A 20,824-nucleotide genomic window follows, 5' to 3' on the forward strand; every position below is an offset into this window, starting at 1 on the left:
TGAGCATGTATGCGTGAGCATGTATGCGTGAGCATGTGTGCGTGAGCATGTGTGCGTGAGCATGTGTGCGTGAGCATGTGTGCGTGAGCATGTGTGCGTGAGCATGTGTGCGTGAGCATGGGTGCGTGAGCATGGGTGCGTGAGCATGTGTGTGTGAGCATGTGTGTGTGCGCGTGTACACGTGTGTGTGTGTGTGTGTGTGTGCGCGTGTACACGTGTGTGTGTGTGTGTGTGTGTGCGCGTGTACACGTGTGTGTGTGTGTGTGTGTGCGCATGTACACGTGTGTGTGTGCGTGTACACGTGTGCATATGGGCGTGCATGTGTGCGTACGTGTATGTGTGTTATCACGCTAAGATGTGTCGTAACTGCCAAACTGAGAAACGAGATATTTTCAGCGCATATTTCTAATGATTTCATTATTTAAGAGAATGAAAGAGCTACAACATTACTTACGGAACAACTGCCTGCGGTGTGTGACGTGTAGTGTTCCTGAAGAGTTTTCCAGGCCTTTGAAAAGTTGCTGCCGTAGCATTGTCCTGGCTAGTTGGAGTTCCAGCCCCACGCACTTTAGCATTTCCTGATCTCTGCGTAAATGTATGTGGAAAATACGGCATATTAGATACTAGTGTCCGCCTGTTACACAGACAGACAAAGTGCGGCGTTTTGGTTGAATTAAACACCAAATCATGGCTGGTCTTTGGAAATTTATCCAGCCATATTTTGAGACCCTTTCAAAAGAAAGTCATCGAAAATCTCCCTGGCTGACTCCTTCGCTTTGTTCTTTGGACCTTCCATTCGATGCAGGTGGAACATAACGGATCGTTGTTGACATCTTCCTCGACGTTACTCAGTGTTTATCGACTTTTAAGACATCACTATCAACAAATCGTAGTCCTTGTTTTTTCAATCGATGTGGAGACGCTTGTAGAAACTACGTAACTTGTAGAAATCTACGTGTTGCGTAGCTGTGTGTTAGTTGGTGCCGGGCGTTATGGGCCGCCACTAAAACCCGGGCTTTTTCATAACGCTCCCACCAGGACTTACCAACGATCCTGCTTATCAATAAATTTCCATATATTAAAGGTGCCTCACAACAGTTCGATGATCATAACTCTTCTCGGCTCGTAGATGAATTGCTTGCCATCTGAAGTTCTCATCGATGCCCGACTGTGGTATATACCCTGCATGTCCATCTTAAACCTTGCGGAACCTCTTTGAGCAGTCATCTCAGTTCGTTATCGCTGCATACAAAACAAATACTTCAAGCTGTTTTGGCAGCTTTTGAATTTAAGAAGAAACTAAATGAAACAGATGTAACTAAACATTTCCGGGAATCTGATCTAGAACTTAGCACAAAAAACCTTGGTTCACTGCTTAATGAAAGTGAGCGAAAAAATTTTCCAGTTTCTCAATGTTTTTTTAAAGTGTATTGGCTTACGGACGTATAGGTACAGCACTAGAAATAGAGTTCAAAGTGGCCACTAAAATTATTCTGCGACGTCATACGGAAACCAGTTTTGGATTTTCTGTACGACCTAAAACGGCTACAAACATGGGCCCCACGGAAAATTGATTACTCCCTGGTGGAATCGTTTCTTTTTTTTTTTTTTATTTTACTCGTTTTGACTCGTATTTTACTTGAGAACTTATTTTACTCATTAAGGTCAAATCAAACAGAGGCATTTCCGCAGCTCGTAGCTGTTTTGTTACACGATCTTTTCGTGTCACACATGGTCATGACTATATCCTATATCGAGATACACTCGTTGTATGATAGTAAGTGAAACAGTAAGTAACAAACCTTAAAGCGATGTCTAGAGCACCCAACGTTATCACGTTTCTTTTTCATTCGGTCCGCGCGTAATTTGCCTATTTTTGGCATACTTAATTCGTCAGACTACCTGTTTCAGAAACCTCTGTCGTGTAACAGTTTCATGGAGTGTTTCAGCTAACGAATTTTGGAATCAACTCTCTTCGTTTTTTTACTAAGTAAATTAGCAGATTTTAAAACCGTGAATGTATAATGAGATCTCTTATAATTTCTAAGTATACCGATCATTTTTTAACAAATCGAATTCGACGATCTTAGGAAAATCTTGCCTACGGTGTAGATAACGGTCAGAAAGTTAGACTATAAGAATTTCACCAAATAGAAAACGTGATCGATATACATTGTACTAAGTCTCCGGCTATTAATTTTATTATTAATAATATTATACAGCCGGGAAAGAGTTATCGAGTGCAACGGTTAAACACCAGCGTTCATGGTTGGTTAGCAGTATGTCATGACCAAAAGTTTAGCACAATGGCTTAGTTGCGACCAAGCGTCGGCTGAAACTAACAAAGAACCTTGAACAACGTAAATGAACGCTGTATAAAATTTGTTTTTGCAAAGTCGAAACATTTCTATTTAGAGTGAAATCAATTTCGAAGTCGCCAAAGTTCCTACTCACGGGCGCCCTAAATTTGCTGACGAGAATTTGGCATCAGCATATACTGATACCAATAAACGTTTCCAGAAATATGTTTTTGCTTCGTTCTGTATTCAACACGGTTCAGACAAATAGCTATTTTCCAGTGCTAGAGGACAATCTACTTCCGACCGACGTTGCTAACTCTGCGACTGATTTTTCCGTCTCCCATTAGCTCTTAATTATTAGCCCGAAAATTTCTACCTAACAGTCACGTAGCGTCTATTCCGTTCCAAAGCACAGTTTCATACGATGGCTACCACCCTCAGCCTTCACTCAGCAAGTCCCTTTTCTTTAGCGTCACAACTAGCCGAAGCCTAGTTTCGGAGCACTTTAGTAAAACTCAAGTATCTCGTTAAAGAATCCATTCAACCGTTCCCGAAAATAGGCAGATCTACTAAAAAAGTAACACCTCCGTCCGAAGAAGCGCAGATGTTCGTGCTAGAAAAAGTAGTCTATCCTGAGTAATGCTTAACAGCGCACAGAACGTAAAACTCTAAACATAAATTAACGTGTAAGAAGCTCCTATAGCAATCAACCGAGTATCGGTAGGACACGAAAACAAGCGTCTAAACATAAAGCGTACGAAGGATATAATTGTCGTCATACCAAAAAGGCTTTAAATAAAACTATGCCTTTATCGGGAACAGTATTGTCGCTGAAAGTTCCGACAGTGTACGAGCGCCAAGTTCTGCAAACTTCGAGACTACGTTTATGAGATAGCACTTTTATAGGCTTCATAACGGTTAGCGCAGCTACGTTACAAATCTTCTCCGGAATCCTGCCATGCTTGAAAAATTACGATGAATCAAACACAAACATTGGATCATCCGCGTTTCGTCAACAATTTTTTCTTGGGTAACGGATTTTTCGCAGTTCCTTTTCGAATCATGGTATGTTTGAAAATGAAACTTTCAGAAATTCAGCACCTTTCTCATACACCGTAAAGAGTTTTATCAGTTCTGGGAAAACTACCAGCTTGCTTCGTATTTTTTAATTTTATTATGGAAGAAGTTGTCGCTGATGAGGTTTTTCTCAATAGAGAGTTATATGTAAATCCCGTCTTCGGGCACCGATGCTTCGCCTTCAGGTGTTTGCCGCGATACTTTAGCCCCAGATTTTCTAATAGCAGTAATGTCCAGAGGATTTTCAAAATTAGCAAGCTCCAGAATCGCTAAAAATCTGTAGATTTGTCTAAATTGACTGCTACGTACTCTCAAAGCTAGGAACTCTCTCTCCCAGGGAAAACCAAATCGTATCTAACCAACGTGAAACGGTGCCGAAAATCAACAGAATCCGATCACTCTTTGTGGTCGGTTCGAGTAGCACAAGCAAAGCTACAGACAGATCTTCAGTGGTACACAACAGAAAAAGTCTTTAAAGTAAACTTTTTTATTTGTCAGAAACACAAGGCATCGATTTCCCTCGATTTACCGACGCGATCCTCAAGCTGTACATTAGGTCTTCGCAGTCTATAGCACACAGAAAAACTACAACCTAAACACAAAAAGCATCTAGTCTAAAGTAATTAACAAAAAAACGCGTAATTAGTATAAATCTATACTAGAATAATCTGTTACAATTAAGCCGCTCTCGCACATATGTAGCCTATTTTTAACTTGCTTTTTAAGAACTATTCGAGATAATAGTTTACAGGGCCTGCAAATGCGACGACGCTTGCAAATTTTGTGCGATTCCTTTTTGACGCATGAAATTTTGCTTCTTTACATTTCATCATTGTAGTTTATACAGTGCGATATTAACTTACCCTTATCCTAACTTCAAGTTATAGTTTCGTCCATGCATGCACATTACATCTTAGCCGTAAGTGTCCCCATCCAAATCGTTAAACCAGATTAGTTTAAACGTTCTGCCTCCGATACTATCTTAATTAAGCATTGCTTCTCACGGTTGGTTCCTCCATGCACGAAACTGAGCGTATTTATATCCAGTTCCTAACCGAAATAAAGCTGTATTTTTAGTCCGTAATTGACGTTAAGCACTGCTTCACACGGCTGGTACCTTGTGGCACCAAACAGGAAGTGTCTACGACCGGTTTCGATCCTAAGCGACCACGTGTCGCCAACGTATTACCACTGCAGCATGATGGAGACGCCTGTTTCAAACCTGGCCACCTAAAGCATTTACAAGTTTAGTTAGATTCTTGTATGTAAGGCACGAATAACTTATGGAGATCCAAGGCGAAACAAAAACATACATTTAAAAATACAGGTATTAGTATCTCATATGTATGTAGCATTTAGATAAAGAGTTTCACCAAAGATGGTTCTTTCAGAGGAATCAATGCCAACGCCGGCAGACACAAACTTGGATGTGTTCTGCGCGTAGTCGAAAAGGATTGCGGGGCTTTCTCGCACACTACAAATTTTCTAGATTTGTCTAAGGCTAAGGGGGTCACTAATTTAAGCGTCGTCAATCAGCGTCATCGACTACACAGGGTTTTTGACGAACGACAAAAAAAAATGCAAAATCACGGCTCTATTCATGCTGCGTTCATCATATTATTCGCTTGGCGTGACTAAATAAAGAACAATATATACATACGACTTATTTAAAAATAGCAAGTAATGCCAATATGTCTGACCATCAACGTTGGCAACCTCTTGCTGCCGTCATTCAGAGTTGAGTTCCCGTGCTCAGTAGCTTATATACTCACATGAGGGAACAGAGTGAAGACGAGTGTGTAGCGTATCACTTTCAGTCTGCACGCCACAGCTTCTAGCGGAACGAAGCTGGCGGACCGGGCAGGAAGCTGGACAAGTAACTTAAAACAGGCTCTCGATGTGCTGCAGACAGGTGTTGGCAATTGACCCGTGAAAACGAAGACCCTTTCAGTTTGAAATTGGCAGCTGGGATAAAAAAAAAAGGGGTTCCCGGAAGTGATTTCATTTCGCCTATACATGCACGGGTCGCTAGAGTCTAAAGAGACATGTCTTCGAGACCGAAGATAGCAAGTCGTCGATGTGGTGACAAACGTCGTAAATACAATAATGAGGTTCGGAATAATTTGTAGCAAAAGTAAATGTTGCAGATAGTTTAACTGTTCTAAACGAACGAAACTTTGCGCACGGAACGTTGGAGGCACGTTTTTAATTGTTGCAGAATTCTGCTAAGAAAGTTATTAAATAAAAGGCTAAAATGGCCGTTCCAACGCCTATCGTAGGAGACAGAGGTAACAATTAGCTTCGATAAAAGGTGAGGGCATCTTTTAAGTCAATAGCTCGAAAAAAAATTCGTTGGTGTTGTCCGAAATTTGTAATTCAATTGAGAATCTCTGTCGAACTGTAAAAAGAGAATGGCCACAGTAAAATGATAGCATTCACGTCTTAGAGATAAGAATTAAATGGATCGAGTGCCATGTTAAGTTTGTATTGATCCGTGGAAACTACTCAGCAGCCGGTTGGTCCACGTTCGCCAGAGATGAACGATTTGGGTGCAATTTCTTTCTAAAAAGACCGACACTGATCAATAAATTTATTTTGACGGGTATTTAGCACGATAAATGCCTTCTTAAAATACATAGGAAATTATTGAAATATGATGAAGTCCTACAATATGAATATATACAATGCGATCGCAAGCTCTAAAAACGGAAATTTATTAAGCTTCGGTTGGCGGTAGTACATCAAACGTGTTATACTAAGCGGCGGTCAGAGAAGCAAAATACGTACATCGAAATATACTATAATTTAATAGAAATATACTATAATTCTATTCATTACAATATTGTGTAGGAAGTTTAGTTTACACGGAGCACGAGATCGCCAATATAGGCTGTTTTCATCAGCTGTTTTTAACAATCGAAGGATGTTATTAAGTCAAGCTATTATTTTCACTCTTTGTGAGGTAAAAGAGGCAAGAGCTACGAGGTTAATAAAAAAGAGGTGTTCTTAGAACTCCGCTCTTCGGAAGCTTTGATTGGTGAAATGCGCAAAGTCAGTGTTTTAAAGGTTTTTAGGGTAAGTTCCCCATGCTAACTGCTGCCCCTGCAGTCAGCGTATTTCTTAACGTCCGTATGCCTTTTATTCTGTATTGCCCTTCAGAGAAAAACACAAAGCCGTGGAGCCGGTGGAATTGTGAGTCTTATTCGCTCACTGCGTAATGGCCCTATTCGGAACGATGTAGCCCGATGGTTAGCGCAGCTAGAAGCATTGTGAGTTTACGTACAGATTACGGTGCAAACCGGACTTCGAACTTATTTACTGTAGTGAAGCTGTGTTTTTGTTTTGCACGTTCATTGTAAGAAGACAACATTACGTAATTCATAAGAACTGAATTATGCGCCTGTTACAAAGGAACTCAGACGATAACAAGTTAAGCACACGTTGAAACGAGTTCCCACGAAGACAACAAGAGAATCTGTTCGCATTATCGTCCGCATCGAAACTGGCCAGCTGATCGCTCTAGGCCTAACTAGTCTAAATTCAGTGCAAAAGAAGTTTCTAATATTTTAAGACTACTAAGTACAAGATGAGGCAATGGCAGTCTTAGGTAAAGATGGGAAAAGTGTGGGTCTAGAGATGAAATTTTTGCTATTGTAAGCCTACCTTTCCCAATATTGTTTATTTACTAAGCAACGTTCCTGCATGCAATCGCTAGGTACATTGTTCCATAATATGAAACTAACGGCTGTACGCTTAGGAAACGATCTTGTTCCCGCACACGACAGGACCCCTGACCAGCATAGGATTGCGCTGACCAACTTAATAATGACGCTATCTGAAGATCATCTAGAACGCATAGTGCAAGAAATTATGCCCGAGTTACGCAAGGATATAGTCACAACTCTGCCAGAACCTGCCTCACTCGCAGTACTCAACAGCCTAACTCCTGATCAGCTCTTACGGGTGGGAAGTGTTTCGCGTGAATGGCAATTTATAGCATCGAGCAACTCGGTTTGGCAGGAGAAATGCCATGAAATCGGCATTCAACAGCTGCCTCCGGATATTGCTGTAAGTGACGAACGTCAAGCTTCTCGATGCTTCACAGTAGTACAAGATATTCTATTGAGTATTATCACGGATAAATCTACTAGACGGTAGAATCGGTCCTCGCAGCGATCTGGGGAAGGCATCTAGATAATGATACGTGTGGATAAGTATGTATCAATCAAGTAGGCTTCCAATGCTGAATTCTTATATATGCAGGATGGGAAAAATCAAGGGAAAAGTGCGAGTTCAACACACACAGAGCCAGGACAATGGTTAATGTGTTTGATCAGCGTCACGTTTCCCAATGAATGGTCCTGTGAGCGCCTGTCAAGGGCTAGTTACAGATGCTTCTTTGTAAGGTTAGGGCTTGGTCTGTATAATAAGATGGCACTGAAATACAAGCCAAAAATTGCAATTACTTGACAAATGCTCAAACGGCTTTCACTTTAATAGTTTCCACAAGAAACGCCACCTGGATTTCATGGATCTCTCAGACAAAATATTCAACTCATTCATTGAATGAACTTAGTTTACGCTATAACCTATTGGTGAATATCATTGATTTAGTTCCTTCAAGATTTTACGCGGAGTTTTTTTGTTAATTTGCTTATATATATATATATATATATATATATATATATATATATATAGACCTCATTCTTATTTCAGCCCATTCTAGCTGCCCCCTTCTATATACAATTCATTAGCCCGTTCGGTTAGGTGCAGCACATAAGCAGGCCTTTGTGAGAACACAATCCGCATTTACTGCCCTAATTAGTTAATTAGTGCCTAATTAGTGATATATTTGCCGCTTCCTTGAATGCCTCTCGTAGTCGAATCGTCCGCTAGCGTGGAAAGAAGCTTACCTCGTACACCATATGATTCCCGTCCGAACCTGGGCAAAAAGCAGGCCAGCTTCTATGTGGGAGGTGCCATGTCACGACAACGCAGTCGTAATTTTTATGGAACGTGCTGGTAATCGCCTTATAACAGTTGGCGAGGATCATACAGTTCAATTTTTTGATTTCGACAATGGTGAGCATTTTCGTCTTTGTTCATAGTACGAAAAGCCAGTAATCAATTCAGTTAACACAAGAACAAACCAGCTTGTCCTTACGTGCCTATAACTGTATAGGCGGTAAAATGGCGTACCTTGTTTTGCTCGCAACCGGAGCTGCTTGTTCGAACAGAAAGCTAAACGTACTATGACAACTAATAAACTTTTTTGTAGCTTTTTAGCCCTTGTAACAATGATCTAGTATGTATTATGTAGTCGAGATTGTCAAGGTATCTGCACCAATGCATCTTCTGAGTCCTTTCACTTCGGGACGATTACGAAACCTGTTAAACAATACCGAAAAGTATCTTGCATATCATTAAGCCTCATTTGGTATGTTTTCATAAATGCCATAAAATTCACGGCTTCATAAATGCCAACCAATGTGTTTCAGTCTTACGCACCTAGCGTAACAAGTGACAAATTGGTCTAACGAACTGGCACCCCAATCAGAATCATGGATCGATATTTCTAGTTTTCCTTTTGGATTCACAGGCGATCTCGTAAACACGTTTCGAAGTCCCTGCCCACTTTTGACTCTGAAAATTGAGGGAAACGTGGCCGTCACAGCCGGTAGCAACGGGAACGTTTTCATATTGAACAGCAACGACGGACAATTGATTGATACGCTAACTGAAGATTTCGCGACGAGCCAAGGATTGGAATTGCTACGTAACCGGTAAGAGCTAACTTAGAGACCTTTGTTGATCTGTACCAATGTTTGTAGAGGAGTACCTGTTTTTACGTATGTCATTCACAAGGCTCTTCTTCTTTAGTAAATCGCTCAGTCGGTCTGTTAACACGAGATATTTCAGACTGTAGATTCCTAGAGCCTGATTTCAGAACCAGTCGTCTTACACATATTGACTATGCCAAAGAGTCGTGAAGAATCAATTTTACCACCCATCGGAACGCTGAAGAAACAAAGTATTTCGGTACGATGGTTCAGAATGAGAGGAATATCTGAGACATTCTGCGTAAGAAGAGCAATATGCTTTTTAATATCATCTCTAAGAAGAGTATGGCCAATCTGAAAATCACAATCGAACAGCAGTATTACTGATGAAAAAAATTTTCCCGCTGGCGGGATCGCCAGTAGGTATATTCTAACAATGTTTCGTAGACCTCCTCTTCCAGGTTTTCATCGATCGTTATAGCTGAAAATAGAGGAAACCCGTTCAAACTAATTTCTTTTATCTGTTCTAAATATGCGGTAAGATTCACAGCGCCCTAATAGTGTAATCGAGGTGCTATCCATTACCATTCGCCCGGTTGGTTTGCGTAATCGCGAAGCCTTGTTTAACAAATGGTTTTACCATATTAGCTACCAGCCAGTGGTATCTTCTTATATATTTAATAAGGTGGCACACGGTTTGGGCACATTGCATAACTCAAAAATTACTCGGTTCTATGCACGTATTTCGGGTCTAAATAGAGCTATAGGAATGCCCATGTTGACTTCCATAGCCTACGCTTCGAGGTTTAACGGAAACCGGCAGACTTTCGAGCACACATACACACTAACGACTTATCTGCAATATAAATCCTGCTTGTTTTACTGTACACCTTGCAGACTTGTGGTGTCATCAACGGATGGAACAATATACGTATGGGATGTCGTAACAAGGCAGTACGTCTATACAGAGAATCGCGGTACAATGGTGAAGCTTCTGGCAGCTAATGACCAAATTATTGCCACTGGTGATTCGCAAGGCACAGTTACGATCAGTTATCCCAATCAGCCCCAGCGTCCCGCAAGGACAATCAATGCTCACCGAGGGCCTGTGGCGGGGCTGATAGTTTTTAACGGCTATATATTGACGATAAGTACAGACCTGAAATGTTGCCTTTGGGACTCCGAAACACTCCAGCAGTCTCACGAACTTCAGCTCCCTTCATGGATTAGACTTGAAGACCCAGCGCGACCTGGTGTTCCAACCTTCTCTGTACACGGAAACCTTATACTATTAGTTTCTGATCGCCGTTTTTGCCTGTGGAATCCCCGGGACGGTAAAGTAGTGCACGACTTTAAAGGGCACTTAGAGAGCATCCGGGATGTTAAATTCAATTCACATTCGGTCGTCAGCTCATCAGCGGATGGCTATGTTAAGTTGTGGAACCGTCCCACAGGCAATTTCATCTATGATTTAATCTGGCCAGAGCACGTCGAACGAAGAACCAGACATCTTCCTGGCTTCGATACGTGTTATAGAATTTATGTTGATGATAGAAAACTCGTAGTTTCTGGGCACAGACAAAGGCGCACTTGTTTATTGGTAAGCACATGTTGTAGATACACTATTCCTTGTCATACAATGTTGTTTTTAATTTTGTAATTTTTGTTATGTAGTACATATGTTAGTTAAATTAGCTATATTTCAGTCAGAGATTTGGTTTATTCGTCACATACTTACAGCACTTAATTCATTCCCTTTGAATTTTATTGAATTCGGTACAGGTTCACTATCTCCTACGGAGATAAGGTTCTATAAAACTGTCCAGCTGGACGTTGGCAGCATGTTGCGCCTTACTGCAAACTTCAAAATTAATGATAAAATTATTTTTATATAAACTGGAGATTACTCCTGAGGGCGATCGTCACATAAGGTAAACCGCTCGTATGCGGTTTTTCTTATAGGTGCTTAGGCTGTTGAAATTATAATTTTAATTATTTTTTTACAGTTTGTAAACTTCGTACCGCCGCCAGAAGTGTTTCAAAGGCAGAGTTTTTTACTTGAAGATATTGACGAGAAAGAGGATGAGCTTGAGGTACGGAATAGCTTAGTTTCAATAATTATTGCTTATTTCTCAAGAGCTAGGATTTCAGGGTTTAACATTATCGACGGAGCCGTAATATATCTATCTACAACACGATTTTGTATTATAGATCAAAAGCCTCACTTAGGATTCTAGAACTCCAGGATCAGATATACATTAAAGAACATCGTGTCCACAAGTATTCCTACAATTTTAGTCTTGAACTACAAAAGCAATATTTCAGGTAAAAATTGATGAATGCAGGCATGGCCCATCTGTCTATTGGACGCCGATAACCCGTTATATGATCCTACCGTTATATGATAAAAGCAGTGCAGTTCCTGTTTTTATCATATAACGGTCCGTTTCGCTGACACGGTAAACTCGTAACGTTGTGACCAGTTGACGATTAGAATGGCCTTCTAATGTGCCACCTATTAGAACATTGATCTTCCAGAAAGAATGTATAGGAATATTTCACCCGTCTCCGCTAGACAATGACGCACGATTCTGTTTTGTTAAAAGGTTCTGGAGTTTGGGCAGCCGAGGATGTAACACTGGTTGACTTTCGAGGACGGTATCGTATTTGATTAATGCAGAGTTGGTAACGGACTGCGCCTTAGAAAGCGTTACGGTTGAGCCACGTCATCAAATGCTAGCAAATACGGAAATGGTACTAGCTAATTTGAGGTGACAAAAAACCTTCGGAATAAATTGGCGGTATGTGGGCGCGCGTAATCATCGACGGATGGCAACAGATGGCACAAGACATTGGTTATAATAATTACAATAGTGAGCTATATAAGCTCGTCATGGGCTAGCAGACTATCAATAGCATTCTATCCAAGACGTCGCTTGTCCTTTATGTGTGTATGAAGTACATGATAATAACAGCAATAGTAATAACAAATGCACAAAGCATAATTTAGAATGTGTACAATATCGCAAGCATATTTAACTCACACAGAATCAACTATAGACCGAAGCGCTTGGCGTTTACAGTTTAAAATACGTTAAAAATATGACAAATTGAAAAATCAGTTCCTAACTTATCGTATAAAAAGATAAGTTAGGATTTCCCTACACAAGCTGTCTCGGTAATACTTCAAGTTTCACACTTTGACGTCAGAGACGGCGACTATTAATTGCAAAATTCCTATCACAACTAATTCGAGACAACCCACCTTAATTAAAAACTAAGAGAAATTAATAATAAATAAGCCATTGAACACAACAAATTCGTAACAAACTATCCGGTATAACGAATTTTTCTTCTGAAGTGATGACTGACAACGGGTTTGTGATGGTGCAGTGGGTAACGTGTTCGAGACCCGAACTTCGAGACAGATAATGACGTAGGTTCGAATCCGGCCGTAAATGGATTCCGTCTCATGTTGACACTGCCAAAAATTTTTAGAAGCCTGTGAGGACACCATGCACGGGACGTTTCATTATGGCATATCATCTGCTTTCCCAATAATAGCGTCTTTAAATAGAGACAACTAGGCAACCCCAACCACAGGTCAATCAGTGTCATCGAATACTTTCGTACGACGAATACGCCTTCACTGGGCGCCAGTGAGACCATCAGTCGTTTTATGTAATATGAAATACAGGTCAGTCCGTTGTAATTATAACAGTATACTGTACCTCAAATATTGCGTCACACCAACTACGCGAGATACTGATATTCTGATAGCTACGGAACATTTAGTCATTACTGCGATAATCGTTGAACCGCTGAAAACTCGGGCAGTGACAGGGAACAGCTTCTCAAGTGCGTCGGGTCGAAGCGCGTAAAAATTAGCTTAGAAAGACAAAGAATCTCTTGGTCACAGGATAAAGCACATTACTAGATATGTGGTTCGTCTTGTTGCACAAACCTACACAAGTGCTGTATAAAAAAGCAAAGTCATGCACCCATGATGTGTGAAAATCATCGGCCATCAAAGAAGGGTTGCGCGTCGTAGACGCCGTCACGAGGTTCGTTACTCTTTCTCGTCTACTTCCATCTTAGAAACATGAACCAGCAGTTAAATATAGAAATGTCAAGAAATAGCGTGACTTAAGATTGCGTCCATTAACGCTTGCGTTAAACAGCATTAGCCCGTTGAGAGATTAGGCACTAACTCAAATCTACTGAAGTGTTAGTAAAAGTTCTGTAACTTCTAGCCTTATTAAGTAAATAACCATTGTAAGTGAAATCCCCCATAGCCCAATCGACTCTAAAGCAGCCATTATCTAGAAGAATACCCGTAATAGTGCAAAGGAACATGTTCGCACGTTAAACTATTAAAATCGTTTAGATTGGAATCCAAGATAACCACATACGATTTATTACGTGCAGCGACTACGATAGCAGCCATCTGTCTAAAACAATGCTTGATCAAGGCAGTAACCGACGTAAAATTCAGTAGGGCCCGTAAGGGAAATTTTGGCCCATAGGGACTAAGTACTATACGAAAGGATCTCAGCTGACGCTCCAACTCATTCCATGGCACTAATTATGTCCCATACTATTCGTTAGCAGAAATACAGAAACGTGTGTGTGATACGGCGTGATTCTAGGCTCTAATGCGCGGTACTTACCAGGAAACAAATCATAAGGTCTAAAGCTGATAGTGTATGTGCGCACGAGCATTTCTTTTGCAGATCTTTGGACCTGCTTTGGATTTTCTGCTTACTTAGTGAACTACGTACGTGCCATGATTACACTCGAATGTGATTTCGTCCATTTCAAGAACGATGCGAAATAGTCAAACTTTGCGGGGCCGGAGAACGGTTTAGGCGCTCTAAGAATACATGCTTTTCTGCAGAAGGTATCCAATCTTATATGGATTTTGAACGAAATATGAATTGAATCTAGCCATTTTCAGTGAAATTATAGCTATCACTTGTAGCAACTAGTACCCAAGCCAGTGTTTGGCGTGCTTAATAATTACGACAGGAAATGTGAGGTATGAAACGTCATGTTATCGTAAAATTGGCAAGATACCCCGTATACGCTAAGGTGAGGTCACTTGATTCACTTAAGAATTCTTCGTTATGGAATAAATACTATATGAAAACGAACTTAACCGGGGGCAATTTGAAACAGCTTCGATTAGTAACATTTTCAGAACTAGACTCAGCTCATCTTAGCTTCTACGTCCCTTTACCACGTTCACATACATAAGGAAGGGAGTGAGTATGACAATGAGTGGACTTGGAACATATTGTGTTCATCATATTAAAATTATGAGGATCGCATTAATTCCTAGTAGAAACTATATATGTTATAGTTTTTACTCATTAAAACGTTTCCCTAAAAATCAGTGATCGACTTTGAAGTTGAGCGGTATATTCCAAGTGAACAATCACTGAAAATATATTGCACACTAAAGAGCACGAGGCAGGTTAGCCGAAAAAAAGTAGGTCACCTAATATAAAAAAAAACACCGGCGCCGATTATATGCGGAGCCGTATAAGTACCCACACACCATATTATATTCGATGCAGGGCGTTCGGAAATTCTTGATGCAATCAGATTAACGTTTTCAACCTATTGCGCATTTTCCAAATGTTAACCCGTTGGACAACATAGAAGAATCACGCAAAGCACAGATCTCCTAATGAGCGCAGAGACCTAATAGTATCAATGATAAAATAGTGTCGGTCCGAGGTAGGAAACTTTACCTTCGCACGTCTATCAAGACTACCCTGTAACTATCGGAACATTACGCAGCTGCACTTCAGGGGATGCGAACGCATGAGTAATCGCTACGGGCCTTTTCCGTATGACAGGCCTGCTGTACATCGCTCGGTATCAAGATGCTGGTTCCGGATTTCGCCCTGAGTGCCGTGCCTATATAATCTTTAGCTCGTTAATTCCTTGTGACATAGAAACTTGTAGAAAATGTTGGTTATTTAACCACGATCGAGCGATAATACCATATTCCCTTTCACTTTCTGGAAGCTACATGCCATAGTGAATTACTAAACAGTACTAAATAGCATACGTTATTTGACGGCACCACGTTCATGCAATGAATTTGCAAGTTTTTTCTTAACGTAAATTTGAGAATCAACAAGTTAGTGGGCGACGCGTTTGCCTATTAATCTTCAAGATATGTAAGTGATAGATTTGCTGTCGCGCTGGAAGCCGGCCGTTTGATGGAAGTATGCCTAGCGATGATACCGGGCATAAAACTCGAAACATAAGAGGGTACACTTAGCCTTTTCATAAGCACTTCCACAATGAGAGGCAACGCAGTTTGTCTCGATATATCGTTCTTTAGCTAAGCTTGCCTACAAGACGCCTTCCTTCGTCAGTTGAGCAATTATTAGACAGAATTATGTCCTTAAACTGTGGTCAAAATCATTCTTATTATCTAGTGATCAAGATTGACGTTTCTGTGGACTCATACTTAAGCCTTTTTTCGAATGCAACATTATGCTTGTTTGAGTAGTTTGAGATAACACACATTGAGCCTTTGCGTTAACTATCCAGCGCTTACTATATACACATATAAACATTTTCATGCTGGTTTCTTCTACAAGGATCGACACCAGACAGCCTACATTAGGTGACGAAGGTATTATAAGGACATAACATTGGCATAATAGATGCCAGCCTATTCAACCTGACCGATACGTGTCAATTGAATTTACATAGATTTTTTAATTTAAGAAGGGGACAGTTATTGTCTCGGTACGCTTTCGCCTTACAGGACAGCCCAGTGATCCGACAAGGTAAGACACAATGTATTTGTAAGATGGCGCAAGGCGGCAGAATGGCATACCGGCCTAGCTAGGCGAATTTGAGGCAACAACATGCGTGAAACACATTTGAAACAGATTGGTTAATATCCATTATTAATACACGTGTTTATTGACTATAAAAGCTTTTTTTTACTTTACTATATTGATTTATACACCTGTTTAATAAGTACTGACAACAAACATCAGGGTCGAGCGACTGCTGCTGCTTGAACTGTCTACGAACGAACCCAGTCACCTCTCACACAGACCTGACCTATGCGTCTTTAGATCTCACATGCTGCCGTGTTTGTATCCACTACCTGAGTGTTGGCTTCAAATTCATCTCGGTTATTTTGCTTTTCTGTTTCTGTTACGATATCGAAAGTGTAGCACCGTTTTTTTGCTGGGTTATTCCATTGTCGTATTACCTTTTAAGTTTTTGCTTCGATTATATAGCTAATTGGATGTTTTACCATAATTCTTTCTCATTCTGTGGTGCTGAATCAGCTGCCTCACACCCCTGTGTTAATTACACCACGTGTTTTCATTGCAGTCAAAACGACACCCTGTTGCCGTTGACCCATTCCACGTTTGTGCCAATTTTGGCCGTATCCACAGGTAAAACTGATTTTTCCAAGTCCCATTTAAATACTGGGCAGCTCGGTAGTTCAAGCACTATTAATCATTTGCAGCAAAACGTGATTATAGGTGAATGAAATATATTTGTCATACCCTACTGTTTATCTTACCACGAAGATATCGATGTTACAAAGACCCATTTTTTTAATTTGTAGTTTAAGATAGATTACAAACGGATCTGGCTATTTTCTCTATCAATTTATGTTCAAGTAAAATATCTTTGTGTTCGGTAAATCGTCTACTGTCTCTACTATTCTGGCACGTTTGACGATTCCAGCACAGCGTTCTGTATCCATTGAGTATCTTTCCTTTTTTAGCTAACAACTATTAACAATAAGTGGACGGCTTTTGACGCAGCTACTGGCGTGTTAACGTGTACAATGGCGCCTAGACACTACGAAATTGTCTATGACATTCGTTTTTGCGACGTTTTAGAAACGTCTGGCATAAGTACCCTGCGAAACCATGACATCTACGTTTTGCAAAGATGGCGCAGTAAGGCGATAATTTAGGCAAATTTCCGCTTCGGTGTCAAGTGAGTATATATATATATATGGGGCTTTTTACGCCCCACATATATACATATGTTTATGGGGCGTAAAGGTGGTATAATAGCTGGTATAACGCTTTACGGTATATTATGGACAAGAAAGAGACGAAGGGCCCGAAAGTACTTATTTATAGCTCCAAAGAATAGAGGCATCAAGACGGCAAGAGGCATGCCAAGGAAGTTCATCAGAGAGTAAAACAAATCTAGTAACATGGCATTAAGACGGAACGTATGGGGGGGGGGTAAGAAGAAGGCAAGCATATAACCCATCGTTCCAATACATTCAGTCATTGTTGATGGATCTTGTCGTTGTTTCCGTATGCCAGTTGTTATGTATTCTACATTGATAGGCTCTCCTCTGAATAGCATTTATCATCTTTGGTTTAACGTACAGCGACAAACAATGTTCCCCATTGCCACAAGCGTAGCAAGTACTTATACAAAGGAGACTGTTCCGCGTCGCTGGCGGATCGTTTCGTTGTCGTTGAATCCATGCGTATGAACGACGCTGATATTGCCGTTGCCAGGGCTCGTTCTGGTGTTACTTGCTTTGTGCGGAATTCACGCTGGATCCGTTGCGATTGGCGCACAGCCTTTGTTCCAAAGTACAGACAATCATAGATCTTGATATGGGCATTGCTTCGTATTCTTTTGTCAATGCATTAACCGTCGTCGGTTAGCTTTACTGCTGGCACCCAGCGACGGGTCATCCGAAACCCCACTAGTGATTAGATGATCTAGCTAGCCGATTTCATCAAAAAACGAGCAGAATTTCATTTTCCAGAGCTACACACGTGTCACGCGTGACAGCGTTTGTTAAGATAGTATCATTCGTGCTCTGCATCGACACGATAGAGCACCGCGCCTGACTAGTTGTTATTAGATGCACGATGTTCACGCTATATATATATATATATATAAATGATTATTATTTCAGGATGATTTGTAATTACGTGAGTCTACTATACAAAAACGACCAGAGTAATGGCCAGAAAGTAACAATAAATATTGTTTAATAACATAAGAGTTTGATTCACTTTTAGTTTGCATTGATATCGGTTACCTGAGAAACGATGTCAAATGAAACACTGATGATAATCATTTTATTATTATAAATGGCCCTATGATATAGGTGCCCCCACTTGTTTCTTACATTCGAGATCTTTCTAACAATATGCGTTCGAAATTCTCCTTCGGTAAAAAGAAGTGAGAAGCTACATGTCGAAGCATTGAAAACAGGAACTGAAATAGCGTACGAGTTTGCCAACGACTGCGTTAATCCTGTCGGAAATTTCTGTGTCCGCTGTTCTTAGCTGAAGCACACGGTTTTCGTGATCGACCAGAGAGAACCGATTTTATAAACACTCTACTTATCAATGCGATCATCGTTGGCGTCCGTTCAAAGCAGTCCGTCTTCGAGACGGCTGATATGATTCACGCACAGAAAACGCAATACGACCCATCCGTACCGAATCGTGCTGCCCGGATTCTCCTTTCCCCAAACTTCGGTTTTGAACTTTGCCAATCTTAGACTCAGCGTAGCAAGACTTAATGCTTTACAGGGCCAAATACGTGTTGATTTCCCCGTGCGGTACTCGATTGCCTTTTGAAAATTATTCGTCAAACTGCTTCTAGGCGCTACATCCGATGACTGCCCTATTCTCTCTCTGTCTCTTCAAGCATAAACGTTGTCTCCAACCCTTTCTATTCTGCATATATATACCTTACATGTCCCTCTAACCTTTTTAAGCAGCCACGTTACCATTGAGCTGTGACAAAAACTTTCCTTCTCCAAAGAAGATCGGCGCCGAGTTCATTAGTACCAATTTTTTAATATTTCTGGTTAAAAATAGAAACAGAGTAAGATTCTTATGCTTTACGTGACATGACCGTACGTACACAACCGCACACCTGGAATATCAAGACAACAACGATACCGTTAAGTTATTGCACGATATTTGTAATACCACTGCTAACTTGCAGGATCTACAACAGAATAAATAGGGAACTGGTAGTAAGGTCTGCGTTCGCAATCAAGAACGAATCCAGGAACGAATGTGATGGTTTTTTCTTTTTAAATGAATTTTAATAGCAAACGCCAGCACAACATTGGTCGGAAGCGCTGCGGGAATCGTCGCTGAAACTAAAATGTGGAAAAGTTAGGTTGTCACTAGGAAACTGACTCAGTAACCGGCCCACCAGAAGGCTTTCTAGGATGGTACTTGACAATCCTATTCTTACATTACTATTTATATTATTGCAGTACCTTACATGACTTACGAAACTTGCTACGTTACGTGACATTACTATGCAATTTTCTTTTTTTTCATTCATTTTCTTTGAGTTCCACAGGTAGCTTCATGGAAACCCATTTAGCCGACATTAGTCTCGAGGTCATGCGTGTTTAACGGAACTTTGTTTCTGTACGACGGAGAATCCCCCCCCCCCTATAGACATTTGACTGGCAAATTAGGCAAGTTACCGATTAAAATCTAAAATGAATATGATTAGAGCGGAATTCACCATAGATCGTTAATGACAAGCTTTTGGCGACAACTTATAGGGGTCTATTTTAATGAAAATGTAAACTAATTAGGACGTACACGCTTAGGTAACAAATCTCCTTGGATCTTCAGTGGATTACAATCATCATACAGACCGTAATCTTTAGTTTTCACGCGGAATATATTGCATAAAATGCACACCGTAGTTTCCGAGCTTTGCGGCACTCCATTACCAAGAGACACTTTTGGTAGATCGATACAACCATCAGTGAAACTGTGGACGAATTTCAACGTAATTTAGTGATTCGTTCACAGAGTTCTCGACTTCTCTAATCGACCATACATCTCTCTACGTATCTCTTAAGATTATATATATATATATATATAATTTCCACTCCTTTTTCCAATCTAGATGGGTATTTGTCAGATTTGAGTAGCCTTTATCTAAGAAAAAAACAGATTGATATTTAAAATATCTATTTTCTAAGTTAAACCTTAAAAATGTAAAAACAGGGCGTTGAAAGCCCATAGTGTTTACTTACTGATGCAGAAAAGCATCTTAGTTATTACACCGCTGAACATTTATTATTTTGATAAACATGAATAATCAACATTTGCAATACTCTGCGACATATTTTCTGTGTTTATTTCCAGTTTATAATCAGACTCGGAAGGTTCGTTCGTGGTATACTAAGCAGAGTGTGAGAACAGAGTTTCGACACGCTATTCAATCAGCTGAGTTTTCAGCTGTCACATGACATAATGACTGCCACGGCCGATACCAGTGGCGAGATGTCGGTGCAGTATTCCGTTGATTATAAGCGCTAAAGGAAGACGTTTGCGGATTATTCGAGGCCAATCGAGTGGCTAAGGTTGATTTACAAGTACCTATTTTCAGGAACCACTCGAAAATGTCAAAAATGGAAAAATCGAGTTCGTTCAAACGAAACACATTGACGAGTTTGTCGTTGGTGTTTCGAAAGTAGGAAAGGACTTGGAGCCAATATATTCCATGGGTCGTAGCTAAACGACGACCGTAAGCCGACTTCACTTACATTTATCTAAATGTTTCTCTGTGGAACATTCAAGACGATCAACAGTTGCAACATTTTTTTTATTTAGCGCCAACCACATAAAAAAAAAAAAATATATT

General features: G+C 40.5%; 2 protein-coding genes and 2 long non-coding RNA genes across 14 annotated transcripts in view; 2 read left to right on the top strand and 2 right to left on the bottom strand.

Moving 5' to 3' along the window:
- Positions 1–4,777, bottom strand: part of LOC111262470 (uncharacterized) — a 9,331-nt gene extending 4,554 nt beyond the window's left edge. For 2 of the 6 annotated variants that reach the window (XM_086969139.1, XM_086969138.1), the window contains exons 1-2: positions 1,803–1,890; positions 455–1,242 (exon numbers count right to left, since the gene is read on the bottom strand). In XM_086969139.1, coding sequence (XP_086825265.1) covers positions 455–575 — 121 coding nt within the window. In that variant the 5' untranslated portion in view covers positions 576–1,242; positions 1,803–1,890. Of the gene's footprint in view, positions 1–454; positions 1,243–1,802; positions 2,196–4,240; positions 4,608–4,690 lie in introns of those variants that run through there. The other 4 variants (XM_022836767.2, XR_015311922.1, XM_022836765.2 and 1 more) reach the window with 4 other exon arrangements.
- Positions 4,778–5,109: 332 nt separating this feature from the next.
- LOC111262471 (uncharacterized) lies at positions 5,110–12,490 on the top strand. Its single transcript, XM_022836770.2, has 8 exons — positions 5,110–5,488; positions 6,537–6,646; positions 7,163–7,445; positions 8,258–8,459; positions 8,977–9,160; positions 10,055–10,757; positions 11,164–11,250; positions 11,764–12,490. Exons 1-8 carry the CDS (start codon positions 5,423–5,425, stop codon positions 11,791–11,793), a joined length of 1,665 nt encoding a protein of 554 aa, XP_022692505.1. The 5' UTR covers positions 5,110–5,422; the 3' UTR covers positions 11,794–12,490.
- Positions 12,491–13,206: 716 nt separating this feature from the next.
- The window catches only part of LOC111262473 (uncharacterized), a 12,355-nt gene continuing 4,737 nt past the window's right edge, over positions 13,207–20,824 (top strand). The window contains exons 1-3 of one of the 6 annotated variants that reach the window (XR_002681625.2): positions 19,371–19,385; positions 19,520–19,640; positions 20,326–20,707. This is a non-coding gene — a long non-coding RNA (uncharacterized LOC111262473). Of the gene's footprint in view, positions 13,222–13,369; positions 13,385–14,042; positions 14,058–19,370; positions 19,386–19,519; positions 19,641–20,325; positions 20,708–20,824 lie in introns of those variants that run through there. The other 5 variants (XR_002681623.2, XR_015311923.1, XR_002681626.1 and 2 more) reach the window with 5 other exon arrangements.
- On the bottom strand, positions 18,254–20,330 carry LOC111262474 (uncharacterized). The gene is made up of 3 exons (XR_002681628.2): positions 20,214–20,330; positions 19,771–19,945; positions 18,254–19,078 (listed from the first exon to the last, which is right to left on the bottom strand). It is a non-coding gene; the product is annotated as an uncharacterized LOC111262474 (long non-coding RNA).

This window comes from Varroa jacobsoni, unplaced genomic scaffold (genome assembly GCF_002532875.2).
Source record: "Varroa jacobsoni isolate VJ856 unplaced genomic scaffold, vjacob_1.0 scaffold_665, whole genome shotgun sequence".
NCBI classification, from domain to species: Eukaryota; Metazoa; Arthropoda; class Arachnida; order Mesostigmata; family Varroidae; genus Varroa; species Varroa jacobsoni.

Excerpts from the sequence above, each read along its gene's own strand:
- LOC111262471 (XM_022836770.2), top strand. The coding sequence starts at position 5,423 with ATGTCTTCGAGACCGAAGATAGCAAGTCGTCGATGTGGTGACAAACGT. Across the intron at positions 5,489-6,536 it reads GTCGTAAATACAATAATGAG|AGAAAAACACAAAGCCGTGG; the intron begins GTTCGGAATAAT and ends ATTGCCCTTCAG. Across the intron at positions 9,161-10,054 it reads TTGGAATTGCTACGTAACCG|ACTTGTGGTGTCATCAACGG; the intron begins GTAAGAGCTAAC and ends TACACCTTGCAG.